Source organism: Oreochromis aureus, linkage group 9 (assembly GCF_013358895.1).
Source record: "Oreochromis aureus strain Israel breed Guangdong linkage group 9, ZZ_aureus, whole genome shotgun sequence".
NCBI lineage: Eukaryota > Metazoa > Chordata > Actinopteri > Cichliformes > Cichlidae > Oreochromis > Oreochromis aureus.
This window is the reverse complement of record NC_052950.1, coordinates 31,456,619-31,479,576: the sequence shown is the minus strand read 5'-3', so window position 1 is coordinate 31,479,576 and position 22,958 is coordinate 31,456,619. Positions and strand designations below refer to the sequence as shown.

General features: G+C 41.7%; 1 protein-coding gene across 1 annotated transcript; it reads right to left on the bottom strand.

Moving 5' to 3' along the window:
* Nucleotides 1–412: 412 nt before the first annotated feature.
* LOC120441835 (zinc finger protein 271-like) lies at nt 413–20,804 on the bottom strand. Its single transcript, XM_039617285.1, has 4 exons — nt 20,777–20,804; nt 4,056–4,820; nt 3,434–3,914; nt 413–438 (listed from the first exon to the last, which is right to left on the bottom strand). Exons 1-4 carry the CDS (start codon nt 20,792–20,794, stop codon nt 413–415), a joined length of 1,290 nt encoding a protein of 429 aa, XP_039473219.1. The 5' UTR covers nt 20,795–20,804.
* Between the last annotated feature and the right edge of the window lie 2,154 nt (nt 20,805–22,958).

The window sequence follows — 22,958 nt, the reverse complement described above, 5'->3', positions numbered from 1 at the left end:
AAGTGGCCCAGCCCCTCCTATATTTTTATGTATGTGGCCCTCAGTGAAAAAAGTTTGGACACCCCTGCACTTGGGGTTCAAATGAAAGCACTGGGGTGTAACATTATTGGAGATTATGAAGATATTAACAAACTGTACAGATATGAGTGTTTCGATATCTATATATAAATTTGGATGCACAGAAATGCCTGAAAGCAGTGGAATAAAGGAATAAAAAGATTTCAGATGATTAATTCAGGGGGTCCGTCTAGCCATCCATCCATTTTAACATTATTAAAATTAAGTCATGCAAGAGTTAAATCCAACATCAAGAATAAAACACAGTGAGACATGGTCAAAGAAAGACACTCTATAAGAAGTCCCAAGATATGAGCAAATGTATGTAAGGAGATACTGTAGCAGAAAGGCAGCTTCACATCTTCGCCATGTTGGCGATGACTGGAACGACAAAACAGACAAACAAGAGCTTTAAGCTTTTCTGCAAATACTTTTCATGTGTTTGTGTTTGCACGTATCTTTTATCTTCTTTACTGTCAGACAGTTAAACACCAGCGAGGCTGCAGCTGAAAGAACAAACGAGAAATGTCTTTTAAACATTACTTTAATTAAATGCTCAATCATGATGAATCAGATTCTCCTGCGTCTTAAGAAAGTAAAAATAAGCTAAAAGTAAACTTACTGAAAGTAAAAAAAAGAAAAAAGGGTGAAAACTAGCGTATGTGGATAAATCTGGTATATTTACACAATGAATTCAATACGCATTCATATCTGACTCTGCTGCTTTGTCAACAGCAGCTGTGTTGCTTCCAGTCAGTATCACGTGCTGAGCTCTTGTGCCCTCCTCCTCCTTTGCATCCTTTCAACATTTTCATGTACAAAAATGTTGATGCACAAAATCTGCCATAAAGATCCTCATACAACAATATTTTTTGCTTCTTGTTTCATAAATGACTCATCATCATCATAATCATCTTTGTTTAGATGCAAGAAGAATCATATAGAAATGAAAAAGGTATAAATCTTCTGACCGAACCTGCTGGGACTGTGTGAGGTCCTGAGGCTAAGAGTAAGGATTTATCCACAGGGGAGCTGCGTTCTTACAAACCATCCCACTGTGTAAACCTGACATCTGTGGAACAGCTGAGCTGTATGATGTGTACAAGGACACAAAACATTATTTACCATCAGATCCCGAGCCCTCCATGTGTTAATCAAGAAACTGCTGCTGTGCTACATCCATAAATAATGAATAAATTAGGAGCTAAAGCTAAAAGGACAGTTTATTTGTACCATCTTCATGTGAACACATTCAAGAACATCACAGATGAAAGAAACATTAAAAACTTCCACACTACATAAAGCAAGAAAAATAGTTTTTCTTTCAGGTGGTTTCAGAGAAAAACAAAACATCAAACACCTCCAAGACTCTCTTTGAAAGAACTAAAACCTTTATTCTCATGGTCCAATCATGAGTGAACTCCCGATGAAGCCTTGTGTGCTAAAACATGTCAGAGTTTTAAAGGTTAAACATGAGTTTCCAAAACGTTTTGCTGGAGAACAATGAACTATTTGACTGAGTTTCAATTATTTACAGACGAGCAAAACCAGGACAGAGAAAAAAGGACAAAACTGACTCAGTAAAACGACAGAAAATAAGATCCCATGTAAATCTGTATTATGTAGAAGTTCAGCCCAGCAACCAGTTCAGTTCAACACAAGTTTAAATGATTCTATCTGAACTCTGTGGAGCCTGATCTCAAGCTTTTTGAGTCTGACACTGAAACCAGAGGATCTTTCTGTCTCTTCAGATTCACTGTGATCCAGTGATGGGAGTGATTAAAGTCCTGAGTAGTGATGGGTCCAGCAACACTGACGCACCGACGCTTGTATCAAGCTCACCTAGCGATGCCTGTATCGGTGCGTGCGTCGCTTTAAGAAAAAGTCACGTGATCGATACAGCCGCTGTCTCGCTCATTGCCAACGCGCCAAGCTGTGTTTGAAAGGTACCGCATCTGCCAATGGAATGAATTGCCACCAACCCCCCCAGAAAATTACTCTCGCAAAGATAAAAAAAAACCAAAAAAACAACAAAAAAACAACAAACAAACAAACAAAAAAACCCCAACACATCTCTCCATAACAAAATGGACCCCGAAAGAAAAACAAATGTTTCTGCTGTGTGGGATCATTTTGATCTTTTAACTGGAAATAAGGTAATAGTTTGTCTGTCTTTGTTTCAGTGTAATCTATCAGAACACCTCCTCAGTGTTTAGGCATTACAGAGCCAAGCATGAAAATGAGGAGACAAACACTGACAATGAACAAAGGTAGGCCTATATTGACACTGAACAGCTTTATCATCATTTTTTTTTATTAATATGTATTTTATTATTTTGAAATCAAGCATCTAGGAAGATTGTTCTGGACCAGGCAGTCCTGAATTTTATTATAAAGGACTGCCAACCCCTTAGTATTGTGTAGAGTGTCGGAGAGAAACATTCCAAGATCAGAGGATCCTTTAACGTACTGGGGGAATAGGAAGACATCTTATCTGAACCTTTTCCACCTGGCTTTACAGTTTTTGTGTATCCCACCTTCATCTGTGCCTGTGAGTTTTCCAAAGCTGGGGAAATGGTGTAAAAAAAACAAAAAAACAAAACAAACGCAATAGACTGAATGCAAAAACAATGGATGAACTTATTTTTCTGGATAGAAATTTATAATAAACTGAGTCAATTACATTTAAATGGGTAATATTATATTCACAATACTTTCATTTTAATTTTCACTTAATGTCATACGAAAGATGGTAAATGGACTGGTTCTTATATAGCGCTTTTCTACTCATCTGAGTACTCAAAGCACTTTACACAACTTGTGCATTCACCCATGCACACCCATTCGCACAAGCACATTTTTCTAAGTGCTTCATAGCTAACATTCACACACATTCATACTCGAATGGATGCATCGGAGAGCAATTTGGGGTTAGTACCTTGCCCAAGGATATTTGGCATGCAGACTAGGGGAAGCCAGGAATCGAACCACCAACCTTGCGATCAGTAGATGACCTGCTCTACCACCTGAGGTACAGCCACCCCAGATGTCTGCAATATTTAAAACGTAAAAGATATGAAATGATTCCATGGAAAATACAATACCTTACAGTGTATACACTTATGACTAGGTCATTGAATCAGTGTCTGTTGTGACTCTCAAGTAAGTTGCCTGCAATGATATTTAAGGTCCAGCAGGTGTCAGTATGGAGCAAAACAGCAACACTGTGTCGACACAGTATCGATACAGTTTGGGGAATGTGCTGAAATGCTTCACGAGGCCTCATCTACCCATTACTAGTCCTGAGTGATCACGCTGATGTTTGCACAGAGCAGACAATGAGGTGAATGTTTTGGCACATTGGTAACAGTGAAACAGTTTATTAGTAACGATGGGATCGTTTTGTGTTCAGAGTATGAACTGAGATTCCTGAAGCTCTTGTCACACTGGTCACAGCTGTAGTTTCCTTCCATGTGTGCACGTTCATGCCTGTTACAAGTAGTTGAATGTGAGAAGCTTCTCTCACAGTGTCTGCACTTGTATGGTTTCTCTCCTGTGTGGACTCGTTTGTGTCTTTTAAGCTCACTTACAGTGGTGAAGGATGACCCACGCTGATCACAGAGGTGCTTTTTAACCCCACTGTGAATCAGTTCATGTTGTTTTAAGTAACTTGATGTGGTGAAGCTTCTCCCACATTCTTTGCAGTATTTCAGTTTGTCTCCAGTGTGTTTACGTTGATGTATTTTTAGGTTCTTTTGCTGACTGAAAGTTTTTCCACAGAGGTCACAACGAAAGTCTTTCCCACCATCACAGTGATGACAGGGTTGAGAACTGGATCCATCTGTGTCGCTCTGCTTCTAAACAAAGACACAAAGACAGTATAAGTCAGTACTTCAACATTTTTATCTTGAACGTCGCCTGAAATAAAGAGCATCTCTGCAGACGTCCAATTACATTTTACTGTTTCAGTTAACACAGATAAAAATATAAATACATACCTCACAGTAACTGCACTTGTAGAGTCTCTTTCTGGTGTGGATCTGTTGGTGTTCTCTCAGGTGATGTGGAGATTTAAAAGTCTTCTCACACAGGTCACATTTATAAGGTCTCTCCTCAGTGTGGGTAAACATGTGTTGTTGTAACTGTGCGTCTGTAGCAAAGTATTTGGCACACTGTTCACAGCAGTACACATCATGTCTGGTGTGAATGCGTAGGTGTGTATTTCGGTGCCCTCTCTGGCTGAAAGTTTTTCCACAGATGTCACAGCTGTATGCCTTAATTCCAGAGTGGGTAACTAGATGCTTCTGTAAGCTGCCACTGTGAGTAAAAGCTCTGTCACACTGATCACAGCTGTACACTTTAACTCCACTGTGGATGAGTTGGTGTTGTTTTAGGTTACGCTTCCTGGAAAAAGACTTTCCACACAAGTCACAGCTGAACGGTCTCTCTCCAGTGTGGATGACCTGATGATGTTTTAGTTCATAATTCGCAGTAAAATCCTTCCCACACTCGTCACAGGTGTATGCCTTAATTCCAGAGTGGGTAACTAGATGCCTCTGTAACTTGCTTCTTTGAGTAAAAGCTCTGCCACACTGATCACAGCTGTACGGTTTAACTCCACTGTGGATGAGTTGGTGTTGTTTTAGGGATTCCTTCCAAGCAAAATCGTTCCCACACTCGTCACAGGTGTATGTTTTCTCTCTCTTTCTTCTGTGAGGTTTGTCAGCCTCCTGAGAGCGCTGACTTCTCGCTCCATGTTGGTCCTGCAGTGACAGAGATACAAACAGAGGCAGTGAGTGAAATGCAGTCGTGGAACAAACTGAACCTTCAAACTCCCTCCATTAACACTAGTTTTAAACCTGAAGGTGGAGTGTGGCACCAAACACCTTAAAGGTCTCTTATCCCCACCTGCTGGTAGTTCTAACACATTACATCCAACCTGGTATTAAAAATAATTCATGACTGTTCAAACACTAAAATCATGCCCATCCCTCCTGGTTGTACACAAATACACACACACACACACACACACACACACACACACATAGTTGTTGTTCCTATTACATATTTCTATAATTTGTATAGATTTATTATCACTGAATAATTATGTTTGTTTATTTGTTTATTCAAAAGGAACCCCATTAGCTTCCACAACAGATGTTGCTCGTCTACCGTCAAATACAATCATATAAAATATTACACAATAAAGTGGATTCAAAATATCCTCATAATTTGGCTCTTACATCCACAGTGAGGTTTCACAATTAAAATATAAGCAATCAATAATAACAATAATAATAATATCAATAACATTGAGGCACATTACACAAATATCAAAAACAAATCATCTCTTACAATATTACAACAACTAAAAGTTCTGTAAATCAGCTTTTAAATGTTCATTGAAGTTTTGAATAGTTGCTAATTTTCTAATTTTATAAGGCAATTTATTCCACTTGAAAGTTGCTCTAAATATAACAGTTTTACAAAAAGTTACTTTTAACTTGAGGATTTACTAAACTGCAGTTTGTTGAAAATCGTGTAATATCATTATGTACAGGGAGTGCAGAATTATTAGGCAAGTTGTATTTTTGAGGAATAATTTTATTATTGAACAACAACCATGTTCTCAATGAACCCAAAAAACTCATTAACCCTCTGGGGTCGCTGGACGCGCCGGCGCGTCAAAATCACATGACCAATTTAAGACGACACAGCTACAAGATGCAGCGAGTCAGAGTCTCCATTTCAACTTGGGTCGAAAGTGCGGACTTCAAACTATATACCAGTTTTTGAATTGTGTCGATAGGCCACGTAAAACCAGAGTTAAAAAAAATACACGCGATGTTTTTTTCTGAACAAAACAGTGGTGTTTACAGCGGGAAGAACGGTAAAAACGGCGTTTTCTACAAACAGCGCTAGCAAACACTCTCCGCTTGTGAGTGAAAAAAGAAAAAGAAAAAACACCCCTTCCCTATTGGTGTTAGAGTTTACCATGTTAGCCAATCAAAAAAATGATATGGCAACATGTGACATTTGGTTGTTTAGGGAGAAGGGGAAGTTTTTAGGAGTGACACCGCAACGGAAAGCAGGCGAGCGAAAGAAAGAGAGAGAGCGAGTTTTCATATGTGAGACATTAGTGACGTTTAGCGTGTTTGGAGGCTATAGTTAGTTTGTTGTGTGGTTGATTTTTTTGTATTGTGTGTCAGTTAGACTGCTGAATTTCATATTTGATCTAAAAAAGCTGTCAAAGGCAGATTCCAGTGTAAACGCTGTCTCCACATAGAATACTGGACTGTTGCACGTCCAGTTGTCAGACCTGCAGGGTTTAGACCTGTGGTGTTCTCCTCTGTCTTATACTGAACACAAACTACATTTTTTGGACTGGCACAAATAATGTGTGTGCCTTCTTATTTGATGCAGCACACCTAATTGTTCTGTAAATAGATTTAAATGGTTATATAAAAAACGCCTGAGGCCTTGGCTGCATTTTTAGGTAAATAGTACCATATAACTTTGTTTGCAAAACTTGTGCATAATTTTTAGAAATGTACAATTTCTATTTGCATTTCAAGTTATGAAAATGATTCGTTAAACATGTTTGTGGGTTTTAAGGTAAAAAAATATAACTTTTTTCTACTCGGATTTTGAATTTTTTGTCTGAATTTAGATCAACTGTGCTAATATAGTATACCAAAATGAAAAAATAACTCAAATTTCAGATATTTGAGGTTGTGCTGAAAATAATGATACCAAACAAGGCAAGAAAAACACATTTTAAAGGTGAAATATAGAGGTAAAATCAAAAGTAGTCAAAGATGGCCAATTATACCATGGACCCCAGAGGGTTAATATCAAAGCTGAATGTTTTTGGAAGTAGTTTTTAGTTTTAGCTATTTTAGGGGGATATCTGTGTGTGCAGGTGACTATTACTGTGCATAATTATTAGGCAACTTAACAAAAAACAAATATATACCCATTTCAATTATTTATTTTTACCAGTGAAACCAATATAACATCTCCACATTCACAAATATACATTTCTGACATTCAAAAACAAAACAAAAACAAATCAGCGACCAATATAGCCACCTTTCTTTGCAAGGACACTCAAAAGCCTGCCATCCATGGATTCTGTCAGTGTTTTGATCTGTTCACCATCAACATTGCGTGCAGCAGCAACCACAGCCTCCCAGACACTGTTCAGAGGGTGTACTGTTTTCCCTCCTTGTAAATCTCACATTTGATGATGGACCACAGGTTCTCAATGGGGTTCAGATCAGGTGAACAAGGAGGCCATGTCATTATTTTTCTTCTTTTATACCCTTTCTTGCCAGCCACGCTGTGGAGTACTTGGACGCGTGTGATGGAGCATTGTCCTGCATGAAAATCATGTTTTTCTTGAAGGATGCAGACTTCTTCCTGTACCACTGCTTGAAGAAGGTGTCTTCCAGAAACTGGCAGTAGGACTGGGAGTTGAGCTTGACTCCATCCTCAACCCGAAAAGGCCCCACAAGCTCATCTTTGATGATACCAGCCCAAACCAGTACTCCACCTCCAACTTGCTGGCGTCTGAGTCGGACTGGGGCTCTCTGCCCTTTACCAATCCAGCCACGGGCCCATCCATCTGGCCCATCAAGACTCACTCTCATTTCATCAGTCCATAAAACCTTAGAAAAATCATTCTTGAGATATTTCTTGGCCCAGTCTTGATGTTTCAGCTTGTGTGTCTTGTTCAGTGGTGGTCGTCTTTCAGCCTTTCTTACCTTGGCCATGTCTCTGAGTATTGCACACCTTGTGCTTTTGGGCACTCCAGTGATGTTGCAGCTCTGAAATATGGCCAAACTGGTGGCAAGTGGCATCTTGGCAGCTGCACGCTTGACTTTTCTCAGTTCATGGGCAGTTATTTTGCGCCTTGGTTTTTCCACACGCTTCTTGCGACCCTGTTGACTATTTTGAATGAAACGCTTGATTGTTCGATGATCACGCTTCAGAAGCTTTGCAATTTTAAGACTGCTGCATCCCTCTGCAAGATATCTCACTATTTTTGACTTTTCTGAGACTGTCAAGTTCTTCTTTTGACCCATTTTGCCAAAAGAAAGGAAGTTGCCTAATAATTATGCACAACTGATATAGGGTGTTGATGTCATTAGACCACACCCCTTCTCATTACAGAGATGCACATCACCTAATATGCTTAATTGGTAGTAGGCTTTCGAGCCTATACAGCTTGGAGTAAGACAACATGCATGAAGAGGATGATGTGGACAAAATACTCATTTGCCTAATAATTATGCACTCCCTGTAATTCATCTGGATACTGCAGCTGAGCAGAAATAAATGTGGTGTGTTTAACAGAATTGCGTTCTTTATAACTACAAGTAAGCCATAGAATATTTGAGCCTGTACAGGAAGCCAAGAAAGTTGATAATGCATTTTATCGATATTAGTATTAGAGATGGCACGATGCCACTTTTTAATGTCCAATACCGATTCCGATATCATATGGATATCTGCCGATACCGATATGAATCTGATATAGCGTTTTTTGTAATCAATAAAACTGTTATTTAAATAAATATCTTGCTGCATTTTGTATAAGTCCATACTCAAGTTTTAAAAACAAGACACTAAAGCTATTCCGTTATACCAAATGAGCCCTTTCCTCTACTCCCTCTTCACCCACGACTGCAGACCTGCCGATGGTTCTGACACCATCATTAAGTTTGCAGATGACACCACGGTGATTGGCCTCATCAGTGACAACGATGAGACCGCCTACAGGGAGGAGGTGGATCGTCTGGCTGAGTGGTGCGACACAAACAACCTGCTGCTTAACACCGAGAAGACCAAGGAGCTCATCGTGGACTACAGGAGGAATGCTGACCCACATCCACCCATCTACATTAAGGGGACGGCTGTGGAGCGTGTGAGCAGCTTCAAGTTCCTTGGAGTCCACATCTCCGAGGATCTCATTTGGACGACCAACTGCTCCAAGCTGGTCAAGAAGGCTCACCAGCGCCTCTTCTTCCTGAGGACTCTGAGGAAGAACCACCTGTCCTCAGACATCCTGGTGAACTTCTACCGCTGCACCATTGAGAGCATCCTGACCAACTGTATAACAGTCTGGTACGGGAACTGCTCTGCCTCGGACCGGAAGGCGTTGCAGAGGATTGTGAAAACTGCCCAGCGCATCGCCGGAGCACCACTTCCTGCCATAAAGGACATCTACAGGAAGCGGTGTCTGAAAAGGGCTGGGAAAATCATCAAAGACCCCAGTCACCCATCACATGGACTTTTCACGCTCCTGCCCTCTGGGAGGCGCTACAGGAGCCTCTGAACTAAGACCACCAGGTACCGGAACAGCTTCTTCCCCACAGCTGTCAGACTCCTGAACTCTGCCTCCTGACATCTGACCCACGTTAAACTCATGGACTGGACATACACACACCCACAACCACCTACACACACACACACACACACAATGGACAACTGAAATAACAAAGAAAAGTATTTTTTGTGCCTCCCTTTTCTTGTTAATGCCCTACCTGCCCCCTGGCAAAGCTTTGCTAGACCCGCACGTGCACAGTTACCAGCTGTCAGCTACTTAGAAAACATGAGAGAAGAAGAGGCAGCTGCAGCTTAAGGACACAGACTCCAGAGTCTTTTTTTCCCCATTCTAGCTGAAGTACGGGACAAACCGTTTCGTTTTCGCCTCAGTATGGAAGAGATTAAGATTAAAAATGCTGCGGTTTGGAAGCATGTAGTGAGGCTCCAAATGCTCCACCAGTTCGCCGACAGGTCTCGCAGACAACAGCCGCTCTATCGAGTGACACATACTTCTCTGATAAGCAAAGCTGGGTTACGCCAAGTAGCGCATTTTGTGAGGCGAGGATCGGTCCATTTTTAATTAGTATAGTATGAACATCTAATCTGGACGCCTTATTCTGGACTAATTGAAGTCTGTTAAGATCTGTCTTATTAGCTGCTGACCAAATGATTGAACAATACTCCAGATGAGACATTACTAGTGCATTAATTACATCTTTCATAATTGAAGAAGTGATACAGAAAGAGCATTTCATAGCCATAGCTATGCCTTGTCCCATTTTCTTAAAAACAGTTGATGTGCTGAGACCATGAAAGGTGGTGATTTATGGTAACGCCGAGTAGTTTAATCTGGGTGATGTGTTCTAACACTGGCTATGGAAAGACTCAGTTGTGGGCTGTTGACTAATCTGCTTCTAATTAACATACGGTAGATTTGGATTTAGATACATTTAAAATCATGTTGTTTTTACTTATCCAGTCAAACACATTCAGCAAATTTTGTTGTGACATGCTGGTCAATTCAGAGTTGTCAATGGCTGAATAAAACATGGTGGAATCATTGGCATACCCAAGATTAAGCCAAGACATATTGCAGATCGTTTGTGAAAACTGAATAGAGAAGTGAGGCAGCTGCCTTGGGGTAGACCACAGTTCATGTCGCAGTCCTCGGAGAAATAAACATTATAATAAACCTTTTGCCGTCTTCCAGACAAATAACTTTTCATCCAGCACAGAGCAGCTGGTGAAAATCAATAACATTTTAGTTTATCAATCAAAAGATCAAAATTTATCAAATCAAATGCAGGACTAAAGTCCAAGAATACCACTTTCCCATCATCTAGATGTTTATACCATATATTATCTGTCATATGAATTAGATCTGAGCTGGTAAAACGACCAGCTTGGTTCTGTTAAAGTGAATTGTTAAATGTTGTCATTTTTATGCTACCATCTCTACATTGTTTTAACTCTGTGGTGAAAGGAATTTCTTTGTGGGGGGGGGGGCTAATGAGATTCGAAGTGCGTTTCTGAGATACCGACGAGGCCTCCCTTGCAAGTAAATCGATCGATCGCTGTTGTCTTGTTTTTCTTTCACGGGAATAAGTCCTGGAGACAGCAGGGTCTGAGTTTAGACCCAACAGGTTCAGTGAAGAAAAATGTCTGATTGTAACCTGAGGGTTTTTTACATTAAGAAAAAGGCACCAAACTAGAGATGGCCCGATCCGATATTACGTATCGGTATCGGTCCGATACTGACGTAAATTATTAACAGGGCGTTGTTGGAATGCTACTACGCAAGTAACCCTGGCGGAAGGGGTTACATGAATAGGATGAAGGACCTATGGATTCTTCGATACCCAACATCCACAATGACGGCGAAACAACTAGTAGCTCAGTGTTCCAACATTCGAAAGAAGGGACTGCTATCACAGCTAGAGATTGATGAGGTACAACATAAATGCTACGGCAAGGAGGAGTCAGGACGCCAGGTCAGGGGGGAGATATCATCACCCCGACCCGAGATTGGGTACAAAGCCCCAAGTGCGATAGGAGAAGGATCGTTGAGTGCGAGAGGAACTGACCTGAAAGATAGGATCATGGCCAAGCTTGAATCCTGGATCCCCGTGAGCGGTTACCAAGATTACGTGAAGTACCCTCAGAAGGTCTGCTAGATGATGTTAATGCAGCACTCACGGATGATACCTACAACCACGATTACCGACACTAACAAGCTGATCTACACTACGGCAGCAGTGATCAGTGAGATGCTTGGCTACAAGTTGAACAGCCACAAGGGGCAGTACCCTCCATGGAGAAGGAGGCTAGAGGGCAAGATCAAAGTAGCACTAACGGAGTTGCAGAAAGGCGCGACAAAGAAGGTGCATGAGAAATACAGCAAGCTGTCCATACCTGAGGCCTTGGAAACTGCCAAGCAAAGACTCACAGCCTTGGCCAGCCGCTTGAGGAGGTACACCAGAGAGATCGAAGGCAGGAGAATAAACCAGCTGTCCTCCACAGAACCAGCAAAGGTGTACTCTCAGTGGCAAGGGAACAATAAGAGAACAGCACCACCAAGGCTGGAGACGGAGCAATACTGGAAGAGCATATGGGAGAAGGACGCAACCCATAATGGCAATGCTCAGTGGCTAGTGGATCTGAGGGCAGACCACAGCAACCTCCCTGAACAGGGTCCAGTAACCATCACAGTGGCAGATATCGAAGAAAGGGTCTCCAGTATGAAGAGTTGGACAGCACCAGGGCCCGACATGGTTCACGCCTACTGGCTGAAGAAGCTGACTGCACTCCACGAGCGTCTGGCAGCACAGATGAACCAGCTCCTAGTTAACGAGAGACACCTGGAATGGCTAACCGAAGGTCGGACGGTCCTGATCCCCAAGGACCCCAAGAAGGGACCGGTCCCATCCAACTACCGACCAATTACCTGCCTCAGTACTGCATGGAAGCTCCTGTCAGGCATCATATCGGCTAAGATGAACAGGCACATGGGTCAATACATGAGCGGGCACAGAAAGGGATTGGCAAGAATACCAGAGGCGCAAAACACCAGCTACTGGTAGACAGAACAGTCAGCCGAGACTGCAAGACCAGACTGACCAACCTGTGCACTGCCTGGATTGATTACAAGAAGGCCTATGACTCAATGCCCCACAGCTGGATACTGGAATGCCTAGAATTGTACAAGATCAACAGGACCCTAAGAGCCTTCATCAGGAACTCAATGGGGATGTGGCGTACAACACTAGAGGCCAACTCCAAGCCCATAGCACAAGTCACCATCAAGTGCGGGATTTACCAAGGAGATGCTCTGTCCCTACTGCTGTTCTGCATAGGCCTGAACCCCCTCAGTGAGATCATTAACAAGACTGGCTACGGATACCGACTACGGAACGGAGCAGTTGTCAGCCACCTCCTGTACATGGATGACATCAAGCTGTATGCCAAGAGTGAACGAGACATCGATTCACTGATCCACACTACCAGGCTATACAGCAATGACATTGGAATGTCGTTCGGACTGGAGAAATGTAGTCGGATGGTAACAAAGAGAGGGAAGGTAGTCAGAACTGAGGGGATTGAACTACCAGAAGGCAACATTGCAGACATAGAGGACAGTTACAAGTACCTGGGGATCCCGCAGGCGAATGGGAACCATGAAGAGGCCACTAGAAAGGCTGCAACCACCAAATACCTGCAGAGGGTCAGGCAAGTCCTGAGGAGTCAGCTGAACAGTAAGAACAAGATCCGGGCCATCAACACCTACGCCCTGCCCGTGATCAGGTACCCTGCTGGGGTAATAGGCTAGCCAAAGGAGACCAAGCCACTGACATCAAGACAAGAAAGCTCCTGACCATGCATGGAGGGTTTCACCCCAAGTCCAGCACCCTGAGGCTGTATGCTAAGCGGAAGGAAGGGGGCCGGGGACTGGTGAGTTTCAGCACTGTTGTCTCATCCTGGACTGGGAAGATGGCCCCAACTGACCGAGTGCTCAGTGAATACCTCAGGCAGCAGAAACCCAAGAAAGAGGGGGGAGACGAGGAACCATCATGGAAGGACAGGCCCCTGCACGGTATGTACCACCGGCAGATAGAGGAGGTGGCTGATATCCAGAAATCCTACCAGTGGCTGGACAAAGCTGGACTGAAAGACAGCACGGAGGCACTAATCATGGCAGCACAAGAACAAGCTCTGAGTACAAGATCCATAGAGGCTGGGGTCTATCACACCAGGCAAGACCCCAGGTGCAGGCTGTGTAAAGATGCCCCAGAGACAATCCAGCACATAACAGCAGGGTGCAAGATGCTAGCAGGCAAGGCATACATGGAACGCCATAACCAAGTGGCCGGCATAGTGTACAGGAACATCTGTGCTGAGTATAACCTGGAAGTCCCAAGGTCAAAATGGGAGATGCCCCCAAGGGTGGTGGAGAATGACCGAGCTAAGATCCTGTGGGACTTCCACAGTACCAAACGGAGAGAGCATATAACCCCAGTTTTAGCTTCTTTACACTGGCTTCCTGTCTCCTACAGGATCCAATTTAAAGTTTTACTTTTTGTTTTTAAGTCACTTAATGCCCGAGCCCCTCCTTACCTGTCTGAGCTCCTCTCTGCCTATGCTCCAGGAAAAACCATGAGGTCTAGCTCAAAATTAATGCTGTCCATCCCACGGACTAATCTCAAATCCCGTGGTGATAGATCCTTCTCTGTGGCAGGTCCCAGACTTTGGAATAGTCTCCCCTTAAATATTAGATCTGCACAAACACTTGAGCAATTTAAATCATTACTAAAGACACATTTTTATGCCCTGGCTTTTAACACACTATGATCCAAGCATTTTGGTCTTATTTGAATTAGTTTTAGTTATTGTTTTAATTCTTTCATTGTCCTATTATTGTTTTTATTGTTATTATTGTATTACATTGTTACTTTTAATGCCATTTTTATATTGTTAAGCACTTTGTGCAGCATCGGCTGTTTGAAATGTGCTATATAAATAAATTTTGACCTTGACCTTGACCTTCCAGATACAGACGGACAAAATGGTGGTGGCTAACCAACCGGACATAGTGGTGGTAGACAAACAGAAGAAGACGGCCGTAGTGATCGATGTAGCGGTTCCGAATGACAGCAATATCAGGAAGAAGGAACACGAGAAGCTGGAGAAATACCAAGGGCTCAGAGAAGAACTCGAGAGGATGTGGAGGGTGAAGGTAACGGTGGTCCCCGTGGTAATCGGAGCACTAGGTGCGGTGACTCCCAAGCTAGGCGAGTGGCTCCAGCAGATCCCGGGAACAACATCGGACATCTCTGTCCAGAAGAGCGCAGTCCTGGGAACAGCTAAGATACTGCGCAGGACCCTCAAGCTCCCAGGCCTCTGGTAGAGGACCCGAGCTTGAAGGATAAACCACCCGCAGGGGCGTGCTGGGTGTTTTTTTTATATATACACATATGTGTGTGTGTGTGTGTGTGTGTGTGTGTGTGTGTGTGTGTCTGTGTGTGTGTGTGTGTGTGTGTGTGTGTGTGTGTGTGTGTGTGTGTATAGATAGATAGATAGATAGATAGAAAGACAGAGAGAGAGCCCTTTTGAATGTTGGCAAGTATGTGTATGTGGTGTTAAATAGGCAAATACTACTGCGCTATGATGTCGCTCGTAAGGGTGAAACTCATTGTGAAACGTTTGAGAACCACTGCTACAGAACAATGGAGATTTCCGTTATATGGTAACACCCTCAAATCATGTGACGCCCAGAATTGTACAATACTGATGCTTGAGAGCGCGCGTGTGATACAAGTATGTGTAGAGTGTTGAGCGCGTGATCAGTGGTGAGAAAAACAACTCACTAAACTTGACCTTTCTATACTCGTGGCTCACTTGCACTTCTAATCTATTCGTTTGCACACTTACACACACACAGCTGTGGTTTCCTGTTTTGCTACACTCTGGAGAGCCTCGCCTTTAACGGTCTTCTCTCACAGACAGCAACAGAAAACTTCAGTCAGAAAACTTCGAAAAACTCGAGATTGACTGAACTCAGTTCAAAGTTACCTTGACACTTACCTTTAGATGTGAGAGATAGTGATGGTCCGCTTGAAGCTGACGCTCCGGTGCGTGTGTCAAAAAGATCAACACGCTACTTCAGAAGCACTGTGTCGAGGCTTGATTCGTTTGGCCAGAGTCACGTGATTAGTGACGTCTGAAGCTTCATTTAGAACGTACCTTTTTTTTGTTTTTTTTAAGTTTGACGAGCATCTTGACTTTTGGACTTTGGATATTAACAGTCCTGGGTATGTGACTTCTTGTTTAACAGAAATGTTACAGATAGCATTTGCAGTGCAGTCTTTAATTGCTAGAAATTCATATTTTTTAGATTTAGACATAAACCAGATGCCTCAGAGAAATCACTAATAACACTAAGGGCTAGACGGATTTGATTTGCATTCTTCAAGAAGAGTGGTGTCATCAGCTAGCTGGCTGATGATGAGCTCCTTATCAGCTATGGTGATTCCTTGTATAACAGGTCAAATCTTGGGGTGGAGTCTTAATCATTTTAATTGAGCTATTGCCATTCGTGTACAAGGTTTTCAAGCTTTACAGAAAAATTATCCAAAGCCAAATTTCTTAAAAGAGTGGAAAATAAATTGATGTTCAATTGTATCAAAAGCCTTTTAAAAATCCAGGAAGAGAATGAAGCTATTGTCAGATACCAAATCAGAGTAATCAAGTCGATCTAAAACCAGTCTAATGTTATTAGAAATGTGTCTATTTCTCATTAAGCCTGATTGTGTCTCATCGATAATTGTATCCAAGAACTCTTTAATTCCGTTATCAAGTACTAAAGCCATAATCTCATAGTCATTATTGAGCAGACAGATGGGTCTCCAATTATCAATAAGAAGTAAGTCTTTGTTTGGCTTTGGAATAAGTGTGTTAAGAGATTTTTTAGGATTTTAGGATTTTTATTATGTTATGCTTAAAAGTACATTTCATTATCTAGATGTGTTTGCTCTTTCAGTGTTCAGCTTAAATGGGGAAGTTACACTTAAATGGGGAAGTGCAGACTCAACAGGAAGCCTGCACGCAGCACAGTTCTATTTTATCTCTTCCTGTACGTCTATGAAAAAGCTATGAATAAAGGCTGCTTTTACTGCAGGGCGCGAGTCTCCCTGAGTCTCACCCGTGTACACGTTAAACCTGTCTGAGCGTTTTTATTCTGACCTGAGTTGCAATACAGGAAAACTCCTGACATTTCTTGGTCCTTCGAGCCGGATGGGACAAAGCATTTTTGTGAGATCCCACAGGAAAACCTCATCGAGTCCTGCCGTCGTGAGAAGCCCGCGTTGAAGTCTGTCGACAGCTCCTGTCCAGGTACAGGATAAAGTCCAGAGACGCGTGGTCGGGTTCTGGCCAGCGTTCTTAAAAGTGGTCCACGGCGGTGGGGGTCGATGAGGTGGACCTGAGAGACCGGCAGTGAATCAGCAACCAGGTGAATATTAACACGCTCAGACACCTCGTGTAAAACGTCTAGGCTTGCCCAGAGGGGTTGGTAGCATTCCTAAAAGTAAACGCTCGCCTGAAAAAGGGGCTGGAAGCTATTTTAGGAGGATTTCTAAAAGTAAACGCTCGCCTGAAAAAGGGGCTGGAAGCTTTTTTAGAAGGGTTTCTAGAAGTAAACGCTCGCCCGGAATGGGGCTGGAAGCTTTTTTAGATAAACCTGGTCCATAAGATGTAGAACGCGTTGAAAAGGTATTGTTGTTGTTGTTTTATTTTTGTTGGTGGAAAAAGTTGATTTTACAGCACAATAAGGAGGCTGAACTATTCCACTATTTTGTTTGCTGTTGGCCACCCAAGTACTGGTGAAAAGAGAGAAACAGGTCGTGTTTCATCATGTAAAGATGACACCGCTTTCAAGAATAGCTTGAAAGTAGAAGGCCGTGTCAACTACCTCTCTCGATTCTCGTGCCAGAGAAGGTGCCGCAGTTGTGTAGATGTAAAGTATTAAAGTATTAAAATTAAAATTAAAATTAAAAGGATTAAAATGGGTAACGAAGCTTCAAAACTCACTGCTGACGAGCAGTGGTTAGAGAAAAAATGTCCAGGCGCCGGACAAATTAGTGGATATAGATGGAGAAATCCAAAAGAAAACCTAAATGTCCCACGTGGGAGGGAAAATGAATAACTAAATTAAAAGAAACCCTCCAAGCAGAAATAAATACTGAAAAGGATGCTAAAAAGAAATCAAAGCATACACAAGAGTTGTATTTTAAAGCATGGAAAGAGGAATGAAGTGGAATAAACAAAAGGTTAAATTAAGGTTAACTTAAATTAAAGTAGAGCTTATCTAATGTATTCAAACTGATAATAGAATAGAAAGGATAACAACCTGTAAACTGGTATTAACAATGAAACAAAATTGGGAAGACAACCAAGCTGAACGAATAGAATGCATGAAACCAGATAACTCACACGAAAATATATCAAATAAAAAGAGAAATGCATAAGGTATATTATGGCTGTGTCATTGTTCAGCCAAGGAAAAGCAAATGTCTCCAGCTTGGGAAGGTGTGAAGCTGCAGATTCACACAGACCCGTGATGGATACATAATAAAATATAAACTAATATACTATTGTATATTAGTAGTAAAGTAGTAAAGTAGTGTATTGTAATATACTATTGCTGTTATAAAAAAAAGGAAAAAACAATACAATGATAACATTAATAATGACATACTATTAATAAGAAGAGGCACCTCAGTCAGTTATGATATGAGGTGAATGATTGTTAAAAGTAGTCTAAATCAAGCTTAAGGTTTGCTCAAACTCAGTACAATGATATATGAGATGAAGAAAATAAGGAAATAACTACACTAATCAGGTGCATAGAGACACCTGACCTGCTTGTAAACCTGTCATCTTAGATGAGACTTTGTTAAGATGAAGAGCAAACCTATATTAACAACTAATGAGCCAAACCCTGTATACAACAGCTAAAGCTACAAGATTGAGAAGCTGAATTAAATATGTGGACACTACCAAGCTAATGAGGAGCGGTGACGCGCATGGAGATTGTTGCTTTCGGTTTAGAGTGTTATTGAGCTTTATAACTATTGTTTGCAAATGTTGCTAAATGCCTGTGACTGAGATGCTGGTTTTGTTCACTACAATTGTATAAATGGAGTTTGAGTAGTAGGTTTTGAGTGATTGGGTGTGATCTGTACAAAAATAATAAAAAATAGGTAATAATAACACCACAAAGGTTCATAGTAGAGTGAGTGAACAAGTGGAAGTTTGAGAGAAAAGGCAGTGTGTGTGATGATTCCTGATGTCTGAAAGGGCTCTATTTAGAGGCGTGAGCGTGACATAAAGGTGTATTGGTTTTAGATCAAGATTTAGTAGAATTAAAGAGGGTTTATAGACTATGAATACAAAGAGAAACAAAAGAGTTCGATTAGTCTGCAGAAACAGGAAATGTGTGTGCCTGTGGTGTGTCAAGACAGCTCACAGAGAGAAACAGACGAGTTAAACTCTAAGAAGATGAAGCGAATGAATGTTTTACAAACAGTAATGATAATGATATTAATTGTATGCTTTAGTGTGTCAATACAGGTGGATTTCTCTCAACCTGGAACCTCGAGTACAGTGTCAAAAGCATAGATTAGAAAGTTCAGAACAAAAGAAAGTTCAGAGTTAACTTCACTTTGTTGAATCACATGACATGATAACATACATTATGTATGAATATGTTACTCATTGCTTTGAAAATGTAAAAATTTTAATGTTTACTGCGTGAAATATGTCATGTTTAACATTTCTTAAGTTAAGCTTTTTTGTTATTCAGATATGTTGCAGAAAAATATATTTGTTATTCTGGAATTGTGTTTCTTAGCTAAAGAATGTAATTATTAAAGAATGTTTTTTTATAGAATGTAATAAAGATGATTCAGGAAGCAAAAAGGCTAAACTATTTCATGTTGACTCGTATTTTTAAAAAAATTATTTATTATTTAAAGAGTTTAATTTCTATTGTTTGTCCACTCAAGGTTTATGGGGATTTTAATAAGTATTTAGTTAAAGCTTACATGTAAGTCCTCATGTGTTGAAATCAGACAGTGGGTCTGTACATGTGACATTATGTTTTTTCAGATTGTGAAACATGCTGCAAAACAATCTGAGGCAGACCAACTGTGTTATTTAAAGACTGCATGAAGATCCTCTGCAGGTTAGTGCAGGATAAACAGGTTAGTTTGCAGAACTGTGATGGATTTAAAGTAAAGAACAGTGTGTGACTGGTGCACAGTGACTGTGGTGCTCATGTCACAGTTAGATTACATCAAGTGTAGCAGAGATTCATTTAAACTGAAGCTCATGATGCTGACATTCATTCACTGAGTTCCACCTTCATACCAACAGTATAGTGTCTAATATAAAGACAGTGTACTGTCAGTGTAGAGGATGGAAATCAGCCAGGACAGCTCATGAAACATCTGCTGACATCTGGTTGAATTCAGTTGTGTACATCCACAGAGAGCAGCAGGTCAGCTGATCACAGCCTGTACTTTAAGAAAATCTACTGGAGCTCTCAATAGAAATTATTGTGAGCTGTGATTCTTTTCCCCACGCTGAGCCACTACAGCTGATTTTAGGGTTCCCACCTGCTCAATCCCACTTTAACCTCTTCCCTGCTCATGTTCCTGTTTAGAGGCAAAGTCACCCTCTACAGTGTAGGCAACAGAAAATACACATATGTTTTATTTTCCTTCATTTTCTACTTAACTGATTCAAACTGAGTAACTTTATTAGAAATAAATAGTTTGTATTTCATCTACTAAGATTATTTTATTATTACATTAATAAAGCACAAGGTTTAGTTAGTTTTTGATAAAAATGTTCTTCAAGGAGCTACTTTTACTTTCTTACTCTAATTACATTTACTAGCCTGTACTTTTTCACTGTTACTTGAGTAAAGAAGGCTCTGTGAGCCTGGTTCTGCTGGAGGTTTCTTCCTGTTAAAAGGGAGTTTTTCCTTCCCACTGTCACCAAAGTGCTGCTCATAGGAGGTCATATGATTGTTGGGTTTACTCTGTATGTGTTATTGTAGGATCTACCTTACAATATAAAGCACCTCGAGGCAACTGTTGTTGTGATTTCGCGCTGTATAAATAACACTGAATTGAATGAAAATTGAATTAATACTACTACTACTAATAATAACATTAAAGAATAATAATTGCTTGTGACTTCTTAATGTTTGTAAACATAATTTAAAAATACATAATATATAATAATATACAACACAGTGATATAACAGGTTGGGAGTATGAGAGTTTTAGATGTGACTGATTATTTGGTGAAACTGTGATATTTTCCTCACCTTCTGTGTTGAGCTCATTGTTTCCTCTGTAGTGACTCAGCTGAGTCCAGATGGCTGAAAATGTTCCTCTGCTGCTCCGTCAGACTCTTCTCCTCCTGCTGATCAGCTGGGACACAAAACAGATCTTTGTTAGGCTCCACACTGCACTGAAGAGTCAAAGTGTCTCATATGTTCATCTCACAACACAAAGTACAAATTTCACTGACTGGTTGTAGAAATCTTGTGAGACGTGTTGTGCTGCAAAGTGAGGGAACTCTCTCACTCACTTATACTTCAGGAGGAACTTTGTGACATTGGCTCTAATATTCTAAGCAGCCCTTTACTATGACAGGGCCAGAAAGTCCTGTTTGAAGGTTTGGGAGAAGGACCATGTTAAAGGTGGATTGGGGTTTATCTCCAAAAGTTGATTCTGTTCATCTGGACGTAGCGTTTTGTGGGAGAAACGTTTCGTCACTCATCCAAGTGACTTCTTCAGTCTCAGCTGACTGCAGGTTTCCCCAAATCTTATAAACAGTACATTTGCATAATGACTGAAACCAGCCCACTGAAGGAACAATGGGCTGTGAGGTCAGTTCCTTAATCATAATTATGCAAATTCTCATGACCATTGATCAACAATCACTGACCAAAACCCACTGATCAAAGAACACTGATCAATGGCCATGAGTACCATTCACAGAGAGTTGGGGAATGGCTGCAATCACAGCATTGTAAGATGGCGAAAGATGTACCCTTAGGCCCCCTCCTCGATTCAGAGATGGTCTTTCCCTTTTCACGTAAATGGCCTCCTTGACTCCGCCCTCAAACCAGCGTTCCTCCCTGTCCAGGATGTGTACATCCTCATCATTGAAAGAGTGTCCACTGGCCTGTAGGTGTGAATAGACTGCAGAGTCCTGGCCTGATGAGGTTGCTCTTCTGTGTTGTGCCATCCACTTCGCCAGAGGTTGTTTGGTTTCCCCGATGTATAAATCCTGGCAATCCTCCTGGCACTTAACAGCGTACACTATGTTACTCTGTTTGTGTCGGGGGACCCGATCCTTGGGGTGGACCAATTTTTGGCGCAGCATGTTTTGGGGTTTAAAAGCCACAGAGACCCGGTGTTTAGAAAAAATGTGTCTCAACTGCTCCGATACTCCTGACACATACGGGATCACTACAGGTTTTCGCTTGGGCAGCGGTTGTCCTTCTCTCCTGGATCGGCTGGAGCTTTCTTTAGGCGTCTTTCCCGCTTTGACAACAGTCCAGCTGGGATAACCACATTTACTCAGGGCCTTCTTGATGTGCTGTTCTTCTGCCTCCCTGGCCGCTGTGTCAGTGGGGATGGTGTTCGCTCTGTGTTGTAGTGTCCTGATGACACCCAGTTTGTGCCCCAGTGGATGATGAGAGTCAAACCTTAGATACTGATCCGTATGTGTAGGTTTACGGTACACGTCAGCCTTTAGATGTCCCCCATTACTGATGGAAATCTCACAGTCTAAGAAGGCTAACCTGCCACTTTTCATATCCTCCCTGGTGAATTTGATGTGTCGATCCACCGAGTTAATGTGATCCGTGAAATGTAGTACGTCCTGAGATTTGATTTTCACCCAGGTATCATCCACATATCTGAACCAATGGCTTGGTGGTGTTCCAGGGTAGGATAGCAAAGCCCTCTTTTCCTCTTCTTCCATGTACAAATTGGCCACGATGGGTGAAACTGGGGAGCCCATGGCATACCCATGTTTCTGCCTGTAGAACTGACCCTTGTATGTGAAGTAGGGGGAATGAAGACACAGTTTCAAAAGCAAACACACTTGGTCGATGGTGAGAGTGGTCCTGTTACTGAGGTTGGTGTCATCCTGTAATCTCTTACAGACTACCTCCAACGCTTCCGTGACTGGGATGCAAGTGAAGAGAGATGTAACGTCGTACGAGACCATGGTTTCATCTTCCTCCATAATGACATCTCTCACCTTCTCAACAAAATCCAGGGTGTTCTGGATGTGGTGTTCAGAGCTGCCCACCAGCGGGTTGAGGATCGAAGCCAGAAACTTGGAGATGTTATAGGTGACAGAGTTGATCATGCAGACAATCGGTCTTAAAGGTGCACCCTGCTTATGTATTTTTGGTAAACCATACAGACTTGGTGTAGACTCCCCTGGGTACAGCCTGTGGTATGAGGTCCGGTCAATAGCCTTGTCTT

Coding starts and splice junctions, on each gene's coding strand:
- LOC120441835 (XM_039617285.1), bottom strand. Junction 3,915..4,055: donor ACAAGTGCAGTTACTGTGAG/GTATGTATTTAT, acceptor GTCTTTGTTTAG/AAGCAGAGCGACACAGATGG. Junction 439..3,433: donor CCCATCGTTACTAATAAACT/GTTTCACTGTTA, acceptor TTGTCGTTCCAG/TCATCGCCAACATGGCGAAG.